The sequence below is a fragment of the Brachyistius frenatus genome, unplaced genomic scaffold (assembly GCF_029030835.1).
Source record: "Brachyistius frenatus isolate BFR_SWC_R1_liver_20210118 unplaced genomic scaffold, ASM2903083v1 Contig_62, whole genome shotgun sequence".
Taxonomy (NCBI): Eukaryota; Metazoa; Chordata; class Actinopteri; family Embiotocidae; genus Brachyistius; species Brachyistius frenatus.
This window is the reverse complement of record NW_027210661.1, coordinates 2,042,319-2,060,613: the sequence shown is the minus strand read 5'-3', so window position 1 is coordinate 2,060,613 and position 18,295 is coordinate 2,042,319. Positions and strand designations below refer to the sequence as shown.

At 42.5% G+C, this 18,295-nt stretch overlaps 1 protein-coding gene across 5 annotated transcripts in view; it reads left to right on the top strand.

The window, feature by feature from the left end:
* Positions 1 to 18,295, top strand: part of dscaml1 (Down syndrome cell adhesion molecule like 1) — a 108,054-nt gene that overhangs the window by 58,625 nt on the left and 31,134 nt on the right. For 3 of the 5 annotated variants that reach the window (XM_069706417.1, XM_069706416.1, XM_069706413.1), the window contains 9 exons: positions 7,124 to 7,270; positions 7,437 to 7,715; positions 9,077 to 9,352; positions 10,417 to 10,716; positions 13,933 to 14,075; positions 14,729 to 14,858; positions 16,676 to 16,954; positions 17,561 to 17,680; positions 17,858 to 18,037. In XM_069706417.1, coding sequence (XP_069562518.1) covers positions 7,124 to 7,270; positions 7,437 to 7,715; positions 9,077 to 9,352; positions 10,417 to 10,716; positions 13,933 to 14,075; positions 14,729 to 14,858; positions 16,676 to 16,954; positions 17,561 to 17,680; positions 17,858 to 18,037 — 1,854 coding nt within the window. Of the gene's footprint in view, positions 1 to 7,123; positions 7,271 to 7,436; positions 7,716 to 9,076; positions 9,353 to 10,416; positions 10,717 to 13,932; positions 14,076 to 14,728; positions 14,859 to 16,675; positions 16,955 to 17,560; positions 17,690 to 17,857; positions 18,038 to 18,295 lie in introns of all 5 variants that reach the window. The other 2 variants (XM_069706415.1, XM_069706414.1) reach the window with 1 other exon arrangement.

Here is an 18,295-nt window from a genome sequence, read left to right as displayed (position 1 = left end):
CACACACACACACACACACACACACACACACACACACACACACACACACACACACACACACACACACACACACACACACACACACACACACACACACACACACACACACACACAGTTTGTTGAGTGCACTCTGCAAATGTGGATTGTGAGACTGTGGGAGTAAGGATGTGTAGCTTGTGAGACGGCTTGTGAGTGTATGTGTGAACGTGTGAGCACATGCATTTGTAAGAAGTCCATTTGTGCAGCTACTGGCCTGTATTGAACCGAGTCTGTGGTCCATTTAGCCTTAAAATCTGAAAGGCAAACATTGACAATAAAAGCTGTGGCGATCTTCAGCATGTGTTTTTGTTAAAAAGCGCAGAGTGAAAAATAAAGTGACATGGTGTGCAGATGAGCTGCGGTGAGCTCCTCAGTGGCCTATAGACCAGGCTTGTGAATCAATTACAGATCCATTCAGCATTTCCTCTCCTCTGATCTCCATCGCCATCATTTAAATGGCTGATTCCATTTTTACCTCTAATGAAGGGTACTCTGTCGCACACACGCACGCATGCACGCGAAACCCACTTGCACATGTCGCTCTGTGCCACCGCAGCGCCCCCTACCCAGCTGTTGTCACGTGAGTGCACAGGCCCTAGCAACAGCGAACGAGAGAGCGAACAAAAAAAGAGAGATCCTGGCGAGAGCAAGGGAGAGGGGAATGGGTAAAGAGAGGCAGAAAGCAAGAGATGGGAGGGGAGTGAAGGGGGGGGAGAGCCGTGGAGCATTAATAAGTGATGAGTCCAACAGTGTGAATTGCTGTTAGTTAGCATTGCTGCAGCGTCGCTTTCATTTGCATGGCAGCACCAAGAACAAAACCCCTTACTTACGCCATTTCCACTTTTGCTCTGCTTCTCTCACTTTTTTTTCTCGCTTTCACTCACTGTTTTATCTATTTCTGTCTTTTCCTCATCTCTGTGGCCTAGTCAACATCTCAAAATATGTATATCTTTTCTTAGTCACTTTCTTTATCTTTCTTTCCCGTCTGATCTCTTCCTCTTCTCCTCCCAGCCTCCCTTGTGGCTACAGCATTCCTACCCTTACATTACCAATTTTTTTCCTCACTGCTTCCTTCTTTATGAGCTTTCATTTTGTTACTCCTTGCCCCTCTATTTGACAATAATTTGTTGAAAATGGCAGCCATACAGTACTGACATATTTAGCTGCACCTTCTCTACATCCCCTTCATCGCTTGCCTCCATCTTTACCTCCTCCATCTCTTCTCCCCGTCCTCTCCATCTCAAAGAAGAGGGGTGTCCTCTCTCTGGAGGAATTTTTGGGGAAGACAAGCGATGCTCCAGGGCTCCCTAATCCTTTTTTCCATTGTGTCTCACGCTCCCTTCCTGTCTCTCTGTCTCGTTATTTGCATGTATGTGTCTGTCTGTCGAATTTTTGGCATACGTGCTCTCAAATAGAGATCCAGCAGCAGCTTCTGCACTTGGCATGCCTTCCTGCCTCAGGCTGATCAGCTGAACTGATTCCATTACTTACAGACCCCCCTGAAAGAGAGAGGGAAGAGGAGCACAGACTAAGAGGAAAAAAAGGCAGAGACAGAAAGAGGGAGAGGGCAGAGGGGAGACTGGAGGAAGAGAGATTGGGAATGGAGAATAGATGTCACGCAGATAGAAAACAGAAAGGAGGAAGGGTCGGGAAATAAGTAGGAAGTGAGGGAATTTTGCGCCTCCCATGGGTGTGGGATAGACCTCAACATTTTCATCCTGCCTCCCACAGCAAAAAAGAAAAAAAAAAAACACAGACACAGAAACACATGAAAACACACACTCAACAACAACAACGGCAAACTCCTGGAGGCGTAGGCAGACTAGACGAGAATTGATCTCCTCTCCCGCAAGGAGAGAGGGAAGGAGAGAGAGAGAGAGAGAGAGAGAGAAGAGAGAGATGTAGAAGAATTGTTTTTACCCATGTATGGCTCTCAGGCCTGTAGGCCCCTCATCCCTCTCACTCTCACTCCCTCCTCTGTCACTCCCAACGGCATGTTTCTCTTTATCTCCCTATCTCTCCCTCCATCAATCTCCATCTGCCGTCCTCCTCCCTGTAGGGCCAGACCCTTCCTACTCTGCTGCTTCCCTCCATAGTCGCCTGCACCCTCTCTACTGTTTTAGGTGTGTCACATCTCAACAGACAGCAGGAGAGCAGGCACTGACTAGAAATTAAACACCAACAGTGAGAAAAGGGAAAGAGGACGTGGAGAGTGGTAGAAAACCGAAGAGCAGTCAGGGGAAAAGAGAATATAATGATTTTATTAATCAATGCTTACCTTTATATGCCCCTCTGGATAAACAATATAGTTGTATAATTATTGACTGATTAGTCAATCATCAGGACAACAGATTTGTCACCATGTGAACCATAGACTGTTTTTCTTGGTTGTTTCTGCCTTGATTTAGAATCTGATGGCATTACTCACGTCATTTTTAAAATAATCTATAGGCTTTTCAGGTATCCCATTATTGCGTGTGTAAATGATTCCTTCAAGTTTGGGTTCTGAACTTTAATACTTTTATGGCATTGACCAAATTACTTTGGTGATATCAGGTATTTAAAAATGGCTTGTCATTCGGTACCACGTTTGGACAATTCTGACACTGACAAAGAAAGTAAATGTCATCAGTCTAAGGGAGCCACAGTGTTTACCATACACACTTGTGCGGCCCGCCCACATAGATATAATCACTCGGCTTCAATTTAGGTAAGTAAATCTGACATTAGAACACCTTATTTCATTCTGTTTAACAAACGTTTAGCTACATACCTGCCTGAGTTGCGTTTGCTGCACTAACCAGATGCGTCTCTGTGTGCAGCTACCTACCGTCTATTGAGAGCACGTGAGGCGTTGAGGGGACATCTGTAAATTGTAGCTGCACAAAATAATCAGATTTACATTCTTCCTGTCTAAACTGCATAAAAATGATACATTTGTACTGTATTTAATTTTGCTTTTGTTCAAATGGATTTCAAACTTTGGAATTAAATACATTATTTTTGGGGAACTGGTATTGAGGTCAAGGTACCAGAAATGCAATTTTTGGAATGATAACTAGCCTCAGATACTGTGTTCTTGGACAATTTATGAGTTTTTGCAATTTAATATCACTTTTGTTTGTGTAGTTTTCTTTTTTTTTGTGGTTTATTTTCTAGAAGTTTCTAACACTGCAAATATATAAATTGCCTGGGAACTGTGCTGGTAGGCATTCTGTTTCTTAGTGCTACCAAAACCTGTAAAGTTTGTTTTTTTCTTGTTTGGGCTTAATATGTTTTGGTTTGCGGTATACTCTTCCAATCATGCTTTCTGCGGCGCCTCACAATGTATATAAATATGTCGCCGTAAGCTCTGTGAAGCAGTAATGGGCATGGCGCACTATCGTCCAGTATTTTATAAAGTAAACTAACTGATTAGTCAAAAACATCAACAGGTGATTTGATGACGTAAACACCTGCTAGATAAAGTAGTTCAGCGGTCTGAACAAGGGAGAGACGCACAATAAGAAAAGAGAATAGAAAAACAAGGAGGAATGATGGAGTAAGTTTCCTTCACAGGCAGTGTTGACTAGCTCCTTTTCATTTATTTCTCTGGCACCACTTTCTTTCTCTGCATTCTTAACCATCTCTGAATTTCCTGCTGCACTCGCCACCCTTCTCCCCCCTTTCTCCCCCTTCTGGTCTGTCTTTCTCTCTCCAGGCATGTTGTGACAGGGTGTTGCAGTGTGTTATACAGGGTTCTACTCGCCAAGTGCATATTATCCTGTAAGGCTTAATACCCAGGTTGGAACAAAAGGGCAGGCTCGGAAATTACAGCCTACGTCTTTTAGCACTCAGCACAACAATCTGACTCACATGAAAACACGTGTGCATGAACTTTCACATATGCATGCTGATCACGGGCTGACACTCACATGTGTGTCTGTATATTCAGAAGTCTGACAGCCCACACACACACACACACACACACACACACACACACACACACACACACACACACACACACACACACACACACACACACACACACACACACACACACACACACACACACACACACACACACCGATATTGTAATGCCTGTTAGACTTAGTTAAAATGTATGCAAAACATGTGGTTAGAATTAATTGATTAGTTGATAAACGAAAACAAATATACAACTATTTTGATTATAAATGTTTCATTGTCTGTTTAAGTGAAGTCCCACGTTATGTATTAGAAATGGATTATTTTTGTTTTTGGACTCTTATGACTTGGACTCCTACTACAACGAAAGTAAAGGTATCTCATTTGGCTATCGGAAATTATCCATCATCAATTTTCTTCCCTTTTATAGACTATAGAAATATTTAGAAAATATGTTAAATAATGCCATTATGTGACATGCATTGGCGTAGAGAGATACGCACAATGTGCCCTTTGGCTTCTAAGACATACACACAAGAAACCGTATGTCTTATGCATTGCAATAAAGCTGTTCAAAGAAGGTCATGCAAACCCTGGACTTTCACCCAGGGGACTGTTGTTTGAGTCAATGAAAAAAAAAGTCAATGTGGATTTCTTTTAAGTAACACAGAACCACATTATTTTCCTGTCCATAACCAAAGGGACTCTGATGCGTGTTGACAAGTTGACAGCCAGCCTCACTAAGTATTTTAATTGTGGGCTCAATCAGGACAACAAGAATGCGTTTTGTTATATAGATTAGCAATAATTATCACATATTAATCCTAGATGTAAATGAGATAAAGAAGTAAAGCCTCCAATCTAATTTATATTTCAGTCTTGTTAGTGTGTGTGGCAGAGAGCCAGGTCAGTCCTCTCTGTTTTAATAAATCTCTTTTCGATGGAGCTGTGCAGCCATAAAATGCATTGATTGTTGTTGCTCACATTGTGGCAGGAAACACACACTTACTACACACTGAACATCCACATATGTTCATTACACACATTTTGCCACATATTTTCTCAATCAAAGGGAATAGGAACTGAGAAACTCTGATTATTATGATTATTAACTGCCATTTCTGACTAAAAAAGACTTTAATTTAGGTACAAAATGAAAAGCAACCCGAACTGTGGCTTCAGTAGTGAAGATTTCTCTCAACAATAGTTGCTTTTCATCAACAATTCAACACATCTAACAGCTGGCACAGTAAATGCTTCAGAATAAATTTGCTGCGGTGTGCCTAGGTGCTGACCGATTGCTTGGAGCTGTGTGTGTGTCGCACATATTTTCAGTATTCAAGTATTCAATGTACCTGCGTTTTACTCAAGTTCTCTCTTGTCAACACTGCAAAGAGACATTGAAACATCGTGTACAGCAAACAACAGCCAGCATGTTCACACAAACACACACACACACACACACACACACACACACACACACACACACACACACACACACACACACACACACACACACACACACACACACACACACACACACACACACACACACACACACACACACACACACACACACACACACACACACACACACAAACCCACCGCCACAACACACATACACACGGTAATAGCATTCACATAACCAAACAATCTGCAATCTACTACAAACTCTAAAGTGCACACTGTCTAAAATAACCCTTTGGGGGAAGAGAATACAAAAAGACTCAGAGAAGCGGAAAGAATCAAACACTGAAATACACTCTCCTAATCTCTTTTCCTTCCATCTCTTTTTCTTCTCTCTCATGCACACATGTGCACATACTCTCTCTATTGACATGTAGATAAATCGGAGGCAGACCAAGCAGTCACTGATGTGAAATGAAAATGACGCTAATCTGCTGTTACCATAACACACAGAGACACATCAATTATTAACACCTACAATAACTCCCCTCTCTCCTCTCTTTCTCTTTCTTCTCATATGTCTTTCTCTATTGTGTATATCTGGCTAGATGGATGGGACCGAGTTGGTTAAAAGCTCCCATGTGTTCACCTAAGTGCTGTGGTCGAGCCTTTTGAAGACATGTATTCACAGGCCCTGCTGTTTTTTTTGGTTTTTTTTACTGAAATCTGTGATTTATTCTGGAAAATGTGCTCAAGTTTTGTCAAGTGGGCCTTATGATGGAGAGGCTGGTATCCACAATAGTTCCCCAGCACATAACTTAAGTGACCCATGCCTCTCTAAAAAGAGTAGTTCGCCGATTTTCAACCCGATTTGTATCAATACAAAATCACCAGTAGTACTCTATGATACATACTGTATGTAATTTCCCACAATGTAGCTGGCTGTGACACCTCCCTGCATGACCACCAGTAAAAGTCCGCCAAAAGACGTCTGGCGGACCTCATTTTCCACATTACCACATGTCCACATTTTGAGCAAAAATGAATACTGAAGCCTATTTTCTCAGTTTGCTCTGGTCACGTAGCACCAATTTCAACATTTTCTGCACCTATGAAGTCCATAGACACTCAGGTTTTGTACAAAGACCATCTTTACACCAGCAAACTCTTCCTTTAAGAGCTTTTTTCTAAATTTTGTTCTTTGCCTGTTTTTTGTTTTTTTCAGTGATCACAAAAATAATGAATACAGTGAATACAGAATATCTAAAGGATCGAGAGTACTTAAAAGTAGTTCCAACATTTAGACGAGTGAATCAAATGTTTAAAAGACGTGTAAAGATATTGTCCTTGGTACTTTGCACAGTGTGGATCATGTGTTGTGTGGTTAAATTAAAATGTTAGAGTAAAAGTAAGACTGTCTAAATTACGTAGACAGTGTCTACCAATCGAAAGCCCTTACCTTCGGACATGTATGTGTCCATGTGATTTTTTTTTTCTTCGCCATACAAAAGGAAAGAAACTAGCCAAATCACAATTCTTAAAATGTGATTTTGGTTTCAGTTTTGTCAGATAACTATAACCCTTAAGGCTTTTTGTAATTTCATGGCACAAAATTTCAATTCTGAAAAAGAACCCAGCCATCTGCCCAGACCCAAAACCTTGCAACCATTTGCACGTCTTTTATTATCCTTACTTATTCATTACTCAAACATGTTGACTAATGTATTCCTTTCTCCTCTTCTACCTGCTCCCTCTCTGCTATCCTCCACAGGTAACCGTTTCTTCCTGACCTCATTCGGCGCCTTGTATATCTCAGAGGTGCAGAAGGAAGATGCTCTGTCCACCTACCGCTGCATCACAAAGCACAAGTACAGTGGAGAGACTCGCCAGAGCAATGGAGCCAGGCTCTCTGTTATGGGTAAGCCACGAGCGACAAGTGACAGTTTAGTCATTTTCTTGATTAGACTTTGAAGATGCATTTATTTTTTTTTTGGTATTAGTATTTTTAGTGTTTAAAAATCAGCTGAATAACTGGAGATTTTAAATCAATAAAATATGTATGTGATGTGCTTCACCCACAACAGACCCTACGGAGTCCACCCCATCAGTGCTGGACAGTTTCCAGTCCGGTGAGGTGCAGGTGGGGCACAGCGTGGAGCTGCCCTGCATCGCCTCCGGATATCCAAACCCCACCATCCGATGGCTAAAGGATGGTCGGCCATTACCGGCGGACTCCCGCTGGACACGGCGCACCACCGGCCTCACAATTTCTGATTTGAGGCTGGAGGACAGCGGCAATTACATCTGCGAAGTCACCAACAGCTTTGGCTCCAAAGAGGTGACGGGTCACCTCAACGTTATAGGTGGGTAAATACTAGGTAGCACTTTAGTAGCGCTTAAAATGGCACTTACTTATAGCACTTTGTAGTTTGGCTTTCTTGAAGAAAATTGTATTTTCTTGTTTCTTGTTGTTCTGGGTTTGTACCCTCATGGTTGAAATGCACTTATTGTAAGTCGCTTTGGATAAAAGTGTCAGCTAAATGAAATGTAATGTAAATATAAATAGGCCTGATGAATTTATCTGCCTCCTCCTGACCACAACTGATTTACACTGACAACTAGTGAGATGGACAGAAGTAATGAATGTGATATCAGGACACAAACAGCAGACCCTGAGAAATCATTTAAGCTCCGTTGGCTGAGCCGTGGCCACCCTCGTCTGGGACAAGCATGAGCTTGATCTCCAAGGATGGCTTGTTCCCCCACTGTGCTCTTAAACCTCAGTGAAGCGTCGCTGCAGTGACAGAGAGGAACAGTGGTCATGCAGGCCTGTCGCTTTGTTTACCAAGGATGTGAGAGAGGGAGGGAAGGAGTATCTTATAATGTTACCATATAATGTGTGTTAATGAAGGGGATGTGAGGAGGAGACGCACAGAGAAGATGGCACACTTGTGAGGAGGATGAAGGTGGATGTGGAGGAGGTGGAATTTGAGGGTGGTTGGGTAAAAGGGTGAAGTTAGTGGACGCTAGGCAGACTGGCCACAGGGCACATCACTGCACAACGCACAAACCGCCAGTGACAGGGCATGCAAGGTGGGACACACACACACATTTAAACACACACATACAGTACATGCACTCATTGACAATGAAGAAAGTCTCACACATCCACACGCACTGTCACACAGACACACACACTCGCACACATTCAGCAGCCTCCAGCGCTTAACACCAGCTGCTTTATTGCTCACTGACATTTTCTCCCCTTTCTGTCTTCCTGTCTCAGTTTTCCTTGCTGCTCAGGACTCACACACACACGCGCGCGCACACACACACACACACACACACACACACACACACACACACACACACACACACACACACACACACACACACACACACACACACACACACACACACACACACACACACACACACACACACACACACACACACACACACACAGTGACTGAAAAATTGACACACAGGCAAGAAACACACAACCTTACCACACCAAGCTATGATTTGTGTTTTCTGGCCTGAGCAGCGTAGCTCAACAAAAAATTCTTTCATTCAGCAATGCAGATAATACCCATGTAGTGCCTGAGGGACGCTGACATACACTGAGTTTTGTACCTTCAATATTTAGGTAGTAACTTGCTTCTGTCTACATTAGTCTTTTTTTTCTTTTTAACTCTGCTCTTCCTTGTCCTTCTGTCTCCAGAGCCGCTGCGGGTCACCTTGTCTCCCAAGAACCTGAAGACGGGGATCAGCAGTACTGTCATCCTGTCCTGTGCCGTCCAAGGTTCCCCCCACTTTACTGTGTCCTGGTACCGTAACACAGAACCTGTCCTGCCCGATCAGCACTTTTCCATCCAGGGGGCTCACAATGAGACACTCTTCATTTCTGCTGCACAAAAGAGACACTCTGGAGCTTATCAGTGCTTTGCCACGCGCAAGGGCCAGACTGCCCAGGACTTCTCCATCATACTGCTGGAAGGTGATGGTAGAAAGAGATTACTATTGTATTGTTGTACTATTATCAATGTTTTTGTGGCTGGAACTTCCCATGTCTATTACACTGATGTCATTGCATAAGTAGGAATCACTGGGTGTTTCTTTTTTTTTTTTATGCTAAATGAGACAGTAATTAGACATGGTTTACAGTATATATTTACACCCTTAAAGAATGGTGGAGAGCTGGTTATGTAAAGCTTCTGCTTCAAATGTGCAGTTGTGTTTCTGGTACTCAGACCTCTTCACACACTGTTAACAAATGGAAAGCATATGCGTTAAGAAGAGCAAAAGTGTTGAATTAACAATCTGAATAGGGTTATAGTTACTCTAACACCCAGAACAATTTGTAATATTATCATTCAGCTTCAGTCTTTAATTCTTCATATCAAATGTTTCTTTTCATTCTGCACTTTATAGTAAGTTGTTCATATGCAGAATATAGTTATTGAGTTGTGTGTCAAATATGTCTCAGCCTCCTATTTAAACCATCTTCAATGACATCATATTGCTGATTCAAATTAGAGCCTGACCGATACTTAATTTTAGGGGCTGATGCTGATACAGATAGTAGGGAGTAACACATTTCCAATGTTGATAAATCAGCCGATATTCTTCATGCACTGTTTGGACAGTATACATTAACAGGCATTTTTTTGCAAAAAGTCCTCAAATGTGGTTATTGCTCACTTTTGACACTTGTGACAACAATATATCGTGAAGGCAGAATATTTTACAGTTTATTGTCCTCAATGACATCAGCGCACTGAAACAGTACACTTCAGTGTGGGAGTGTAATGAGTATAAAGAATTACAAAAATACAAGTCGAACGATTTCTAATTTACCCAAAGCATCTTTTTCTGCATTATGTTCGTGAAAAAAAAAGTTTTCATATGGGCTTAAATTTAAAAAAAAAACTACGACGATACCGATATATCTGTGATATTTATATTTATATATAAGCTGGGCTCTAGTTTGAATCCAGTGTGACACACTGTTACTGTTTCTAAATTCACACCTCACATCTCTGTCTTGTGATTGTGTCTCAGATGGTACACCCCGTATCGTTGCTTCCTTCAGCGAGAGGGTGGTTGTCCCAGGTGAACCATTTTCCCTGATGTGTGCCGCCAAAGGAGCACCCCCGCCCACCATCACCTGGACCCTGGACGACGAGCCCGTGGCCCGGGACCTGTCGCGTGTCAGAGCCAGCCAGTACACGCTCTCGGACGGCAGCACCGTGAGCCACGTCAACGTCAGCAGCCCGCAGATTCGCGATGGAGGAGTGTATCGGTGCGCCGCACGAAACTCAGCTGGTAGTGCTGAGTACCAAGCGCGCATAAACGTAAGAGGTGCCTGTCTACTTTTCAATATCAGTCATACAGAGGCTTCTCATAGCCTGACCCCTACCCAACCCTGACCAATATCCTCCTCTGTACCCCTCTATATCTCTACCTCTATCTCTGAGTGTGAGTGTATGTATGTTCTTATATTTTTACCTTGTTTCCCATCTTCATTTTTTTGTTCTGTCTGTCCATCTTTAAAACTACATGCTAATTAGTTGCAGCAGTCGGTGTTTTCTTTCTTCAGACACACATATATTTGTTTTGTCTTTCTGTCTGTGCAGTCAATCTTACTGTCCCGTGTGACTTACTCTGGCCACACACACACATGCCAGTTTGAACGCACACATACATAAGAAGGCAAAAATACAATACACATACTCATCCGCCTACTCATCCTACTCGTACGCGCACACGCACGCGCGCGCACACGCACACACACACACACACACACACACACACACACACACACACACACACACACACACACACACACACACACACACACACACACACATACGGACATGCTTGCAGGCAGACAAAATATTCAAATAGAGTTTAAGACATTGAGAAACAGAACGGCTAAAAGAGAGGAAGTGAGATTAAGGTCATGTTAGACAAATGGACAAAGCAACATTAGAAGAGAAAGAAACAGATGGCCAGAGATGGAAAGGAGATGGGATAGATGAAATGAGAGTGTCTGTTGAGGGAGTGATGGTAAACTGCGGTGACAGGACTGGTGATGTCACTGTCGTCTGAGATGACAAGGATGAGGAGTGACACCGATGGACAGGGGTGTATCACTGTCCCCGTGTCTCTCTCGCTCTGTCTCCCTCTCTCTCTCTCTCTCTCTCTCTCTCTCTCTCTCTCTCTCTCTCTCTCTCTCTCTCCTCTGTCCTTTGAAGAGATGCGTAGTTGTGACATGCGAGTCTGCTCTAAGCAGACATGCCAGAATGATCACTGGAGTGAGAATGAGCCCCATTGCCAGAGAGTTTCAGCCCTACATGCAACACAAACAGACACAAATACAGCCAATACACACACACATACATGGACACACACATTCATAACCACACATGAAAAAAACAGTAACCCGCTAGTATGCTTATCCACTCACTGAAATGTGATACACTCAACTTATCTCATTCAGTGAGGGGCCGACAACAAGTATACTGAGCCACAAAGACGTAGCTGAACACACACGTGTATACGGTATGTGTGTGTGTGTGTGTGTGTGTGTGTGTGTGTGTGTGTGTGTGTGTGTGTGTGTGTGTGTGTGTGTGCGTGCGTGCGTGCGCGTGCTACTGAATAATACATCTTTGACTCGTCAGAGCTGTGACTTCAAAGCTCAGCACACACTGAGGAAGGAAGGAGGGAGAGAGACACAGAGAGAAGTGGGGGTAGGATGGCTGGAAGGAGAGACAAAAACAGAGATACGCGATGAACAATCGTGAGAAGGTCAGAGAAGAAGTGGCAGGTGATTGAGTGATAGCTCCCAGTGTCTTCCCAGTGTAATGCTTGACACATTTTGTGTCCGTCTGACTGTCTGCCTGCTCAGAGCCTTCAGTCTCTGTCTTTAGGCAGTGATACATGGCCAACATATGGTTACAGTCAAGCTTTTTTGGGGGATTTTTTTTTTAGGACATCATTCAGTCCCTTTGTTCCAGGTAATCTACCAATTACCTTTTGTTGTCACTATTGCTCAGTCTCACTATTGCCCATGTAGCATACCTTCATAGTGCTCGCTGCATAAATGTCGGTAGGCTTCATGTGCGTAAGTTATAATGGAAATGAATTACTATAAATCAAAGTAACTACCAAAATAAAGCAACTGGTATTCTAGTAACAATGACAACACATTTTGTTGTACTGTAAGTATCTGTAGTTATATTATCCATAGGATAAGAATAGGATAGAATTTTCAACGTAAAGTCGAAAGAGTGTAATATGCACCTACAAAGACTCTGTTTGTTACACACACAGGGATATGCACAAACATGCATAAGATTTCAACTGATTACAATGTGAAAGATTATTATTGTCCATACAATTTTATTTTATGGACAATAATTGCATTATAACAGCAACAGTGCAAACGTACCTGGCTTTAAAAAGTAATGGGAGATGACACTTGGTTTGATTTATTTCATGTTAAATCACACCTCTAATTAATCAAGAGACTAAGTGCAACCCCTTTAATCCTACATCTTACTTTGTGCTCCATTTATCTGTTGTTAAACTAGTTAAAGTTGACATGGGTACCACATAAATGCTTTTCCGCCATGCGCTTTAGACCGTGTTCTTATATTGCTGAACAAGAGCCCAAGGACACAAACAATCCATGATAAGTTTGGTTAAAGCTGACGAGTTCTGCTTTGCAACAGATCTGTTATAAAGTCAGGTGCAGTTGCTCAGCATGAATGAAAACATTATGTTATCACTCTGTTATTATTGAGCTTACATTCAAATGCGCTTCCTTCCAGTGAAGCACAGAATAAAGTCAGTTTAGTTTTTCTCATCTGTTTCATCCACTCACTTTCCCTCTCTCTGTTACTCTCTCTTTTTTAGACAAGTCACATTAGTTACATTAAATGCTGGTTTGTTTAAATGTCAGTAATATTAAATACATTTCTCATCACTGGTCCAATCTGACCTGTAAACAATAACCCTGTCACTGCTGCACTGAAGTCTGGAATTCCTCTGTAACCCTCCACTTAGTTTGTGTCTACAACTGGTGAAAACAATGTGAACTATTAGAGAAACGGGGGCATGATCCGTAACATTTTCCTCCACTTTATGCCCTGGCTTAATCTAACTTCACGTCTTATAAAGGTATCTTAATAAACAGCTGAGTAGCTTATCTGTATTCCTCTATACAAAAAAAAAAAATCCAAAGGAATTATATGTGTCTGGGATGGGATGGTCATTATTGGTCAGAAAGTGTGTAGTTTAGTGAACTTGAGAATCAAAATTCCTTTTCCAACATTGAGGCAGGATCTTCTAATCTCTCTCTCTCTGCGTACACCCATACATACTTTCTCCTCTTCTGTCCACTCCCCCTCCCCAACTCCCTTCCCTATCACCCTTCCCCTTTATTCCTAAATTTCCATGACCTGCTTCTGACACCATCAACTAATGATCTTCTTTTTCCCCTCTTTTTTTCCTCTGATCAACCCTTCTCTCTGTCTTTCTCTCCATGCCTCTCTCTCTCCGTCCCCCTATCAGGTCCTCCGAGGATTCGGCCTATGAAGAATATTACTGCAGTGGCAGGAAGAAACACTTTTATAAACTGCCGTGTGATTGGGTATCCTTATTACTCAATTAACTGGTACAAGGAGGGACTTCTGCTGCCTGACAATCATCGCCAGGTGGAGTTCACTTTCTACATTTCTACTCAAAGACTATAAGAACGTATCATAATCCAGTTTCCGGACAGCACTGTATAACATGAATATGCAACAAATCCCTATGATGCATTTCTGTATAGTTCATCTTCAAAATGCTTTTGCGCAGCTTTTTGTACAAAAGTTATTCAAAATGTATATCAAAAACATAAATAACTCCAATTCATAATATTCTTGTTAGCCTGTGTCCTAAAAGAGAATATGGGAATATACTTTCGTATCACGAATAGTGCCATTTAGCAAAAAAAGTTACATTTGATTTATATTTTTGCTCCCATTTTTACCTAAAATAAACTAAAGCAAGCCTTTGACCAAAAACAGTGACTTCAAAAGTCCCTAAACCGCTTTTTATTGTATCATACAGCACATTGAATCACTGGTTAGGGCTTTTTTTTCTACTTTTTTTTTAGTACAGCTGAAAAGATTTCTGTTGGATTAAACCTGAACACTTCAAAAATGAAGGCACACAGCAAATTAAGGGTCGTCTTTTTGCCGAAGCGTCATCCATGTTTTTACGCTGAGGATCATTTCACTGAAATTCACTGTATGAGTAGGAAACTACGTGTATGAATAGGAAGCATGGATCATCTCTGCATATTCCGCTGATGTCTGTACAGGTGGTGTATGAGAACGGAACTCTGAAGCTCAGTGATGTTCAGAAGGGGATGGACGAGGGGGCCTACGTCTGCAGCGTGCTGATCCAACCACAGCTTTTCATCACGCAGACTGTTTATGTCACTGTCAAAGGTCAGTTGCAGAGTTGATATTTTTGAAAATGATGATTGTTGGATTTTTTTTTTTTTACACATGGCTAGGTTTTATTTATCCAAACATGAAAGGTCACGCAAATGTCTCTAAACACAAGAGTGCACATAATCTTCAGGGTTTAGTGGTATCAATGCTATACATCTACATGTGTTTGGGATTTGCACAAAAGGTAAATGTATTAAAAGTAACACAATATAGAATCATAATTTGTATGATTGTAGCTTTGTTTTACTGCGGCATGAAAAGAAAAAAAAATGAATGCAAGTGAGAGTGATTGTAAAACAGATCAGAACTGAGTAACATTGGTTTGGAGAAGGTTGGTGTGAGGGAGAAGAAAGAGGAAAGCTGTATGCACTGCCTCTAATAACCCCTGATTAGGGGCGGAGTGCCATAGTGCGACCTCTCAACCACTGTGCAATTACATAGAGCAGGAGTGCTATTGTATAAGATTGGTGTGTGTGTGCCTGCCATACTCGTGCATATATGTGTGAATCATGAAATGTGTGTAGTATATATTTTGTGTGTCCCCTTGTATGTTATTCTGCTCTTTTCTCACCGGCAGTAGAATGACATGTTTGTTTTTGGGAAGTTGTCGAGTGTGAATGTCGGTCGTGTGTGTTCTGGCTTGACATCAGCATGATGTGTGAAATTTGCGGTGGTCTTCGTAGTGTTCCTCTGTGCACAAATGCACGCGGGAGTACACAATCACGATTGCTCGTGCACACGTGTGAGTGTAGGCACACAGTTGCTGCATGTGGGTGTAGGTATGTGCTTGCATGAATGTGTGCTCGTCATGTCTCTGATTTAATTAGATGAATTTTAACGAGGCCCAGATTAAATCCCCCAGATGTCTCAGCTGTAACCCCCCCTCCCCCCCCCACACACACACCAACTTCCCCCTCATCCCCCACTCCAAACCACCACCATCACCTCCGCCGGTATCCATAGCAACACTCCTCTTCCCCCTGTGGATGGGGTTCTAATTAGAGCAGCTATTATGGGCTGGCTTTAGCAGGGCAGGGTGGAGTGGGGTGGAGGGGAGGGCTTGGTAGGGGGCACACGCGGCTGCAGAGTACGTAGTGGGCTAGTAGGCCAGGCTGCATTGGTGCAGAAGCTTTGGGAGTCCGGGCAGACTCAGAAAATCCTGATTTTGATCCCCTGCGGTCAAACAGACAGATGAACCACCAGTTCACCAAACTGTCAGGTGAAATGGCCTCTTGAAAATAACTAAGTCTTTCTCCCCCTTCACTGTTTTTGTCTCACTTCACCTCTCTTCTCTTTACACCACTTACTCTCTCACCCCATGTCCTCTCGATGCCCCTGAATCTTCAAAACCATGCGTCTATACCCATATTCTCCCTGTCTTCACATCTGACTTTTTCTCTTTTCTTTATCCTTCACTTATTCATATCTGCCTCAAATCTCTGTCTTCACCTTTTCCTCACCCCGCTCATTTAAACAACCCTCTAACTGTTTTCATTCATCTTTTTTCTTTATTTTCATTCCCTCTTTGCCTTTCTCTGTCATCTCGCTGTCTACCCTTTATTTCACCCTGTTGGCTGTCCTTGCCTTTTTTCTCTCTCACTTTCCTTTTCATCATTTATTTTCTCTACTTGATCTGCGTGTTCCATCTCTTTTACTTATTGTCTTTAATCTCGTTTCACAATTTTTCCCCTTTGTCTCTCCAACATTTCTATTCACTCTCCCCTCCTCTCTACACATCTTACTCTATATCACTCTCCTTCCTTCACCTCTCTTTTTCTCTCTTTCATTCTCTCTTTCTCCACCTCTCTCAGTTCCTCCACTGATCCAGCCATTTGACTTTCCCCCGACTTCCATCGGTAAATTGATGTACATCGCCTGCGTGGTGTCGTCTGGAGACATGCCCATACGCATCACGTGGCGGAAGGATGGCCAGGAGATCGTGCCCTCCTCGGGCATCACCATCGACACAAAGGAGTTTATGAGTTCCCTCCAGATATCTAAGGTGTCGCTCAAACACAACGGCAACTACACCTGCATTGCCAGCAACGATGCTGCCACTGTCAGCACAGAGAGGCAGCTCACAGTTACAGGTACAAAATAAAGAGTGCAAAAGGAGCGAGTGTATGAAAGTGATATTTAGAAAGGGACGAAGGAGAAAGGAAGGGGTAAATGTATTGCATAGATTTAATATTACACTTAAATAAAGCTGGGGGACCTGGAAGATCAAAATAAAAATGATAAAAATTGAAGTAGCAGAGGCTGGATCGTTCACTTCTCATGTTACAACTCAATAAAATCTTTCACGAGACTCTCTTTGCCTAGAAAATATCCACATTTTTTAAACACCACTCCCTCCTGTTTGTAACAACTGTATTGTTAACAAAGCAGTGCAGTACATTTACTCCTTTGCCACTGTTATTGTTCATTAAATAATAAGTAACAGTGCTTTTTAAAAAAAGGATCATTTTTAATTTCTGTCTATTGGGCTTGCCACGCCTTGTTGAACTCCTTCTGGGGCCACTTCCCCTCTCAACTTAGAGAATAGTAAAAAAAAAACTAATATATATAAATTAGATATAATTAACAATACACCAGCTACAACATGAATGTTACATGTACGACAGAGATAACAACCTAATACTTTAATGTAGTTTTATTTTGTGTTTTTGTTCACCTGTGCTTTCATCTCCCTCCAGTGCCTCCTCGGTTTGTGGTGCAGCCCAACAACCAGGATGGGATCTATGGCAAGGCAGGAATCTTAAACTGTTCTGTTGATGGATACCCTCCTCCTAAGGTCATGTGGAAACATGCCAAGGGTACACTAGGTACATGACCCACTTTTTAATTCTTTATGTATGTCTGTCAGCTTTTCTCTGCCTTCTCTCAAATTCATTGGTCCATACTGTCCAAAGTAAATGATCCTGAATGCATATGTTGGCAGGTTACTGTATCATAATCACCTGTCCCTTTGCTGGCTCTCTCTTCCTGTCTAGCGGGTATTGGGAACCCACAGCAGTACCACACTGTGCCTCTGACGGGCCGTATTCAGATCATGAATAACGGCTCTCTGCTCATCAGACATGTCCTGGAAGAGGATCGTGGCTTCTACCTCTGTCAGGCCTCCAATGGGGTGGGCTCAGACATCAGCAAGAGCATGGTCCTCACGGTTAAGAGTGAGTATACAAATTCACACGGGCTAATGAAGCAGGGTATGAGCTTTTCACTGCATAGATGACTGCAGTGAGGCCATCTGGGATGCTCCACTGCTCCTGCTTTATCAGTCTTCATGCACGCACACTCACTTACTGTGTCAAACCAATGAGCCAGCTCTCAATACTCTCCCTGTGGGCACGAACATACGCACACATACATGCACGGCGATAGATTGCTGGAGCAAAGGTGACCATGGACATAAGAGCGAGACCATAAAG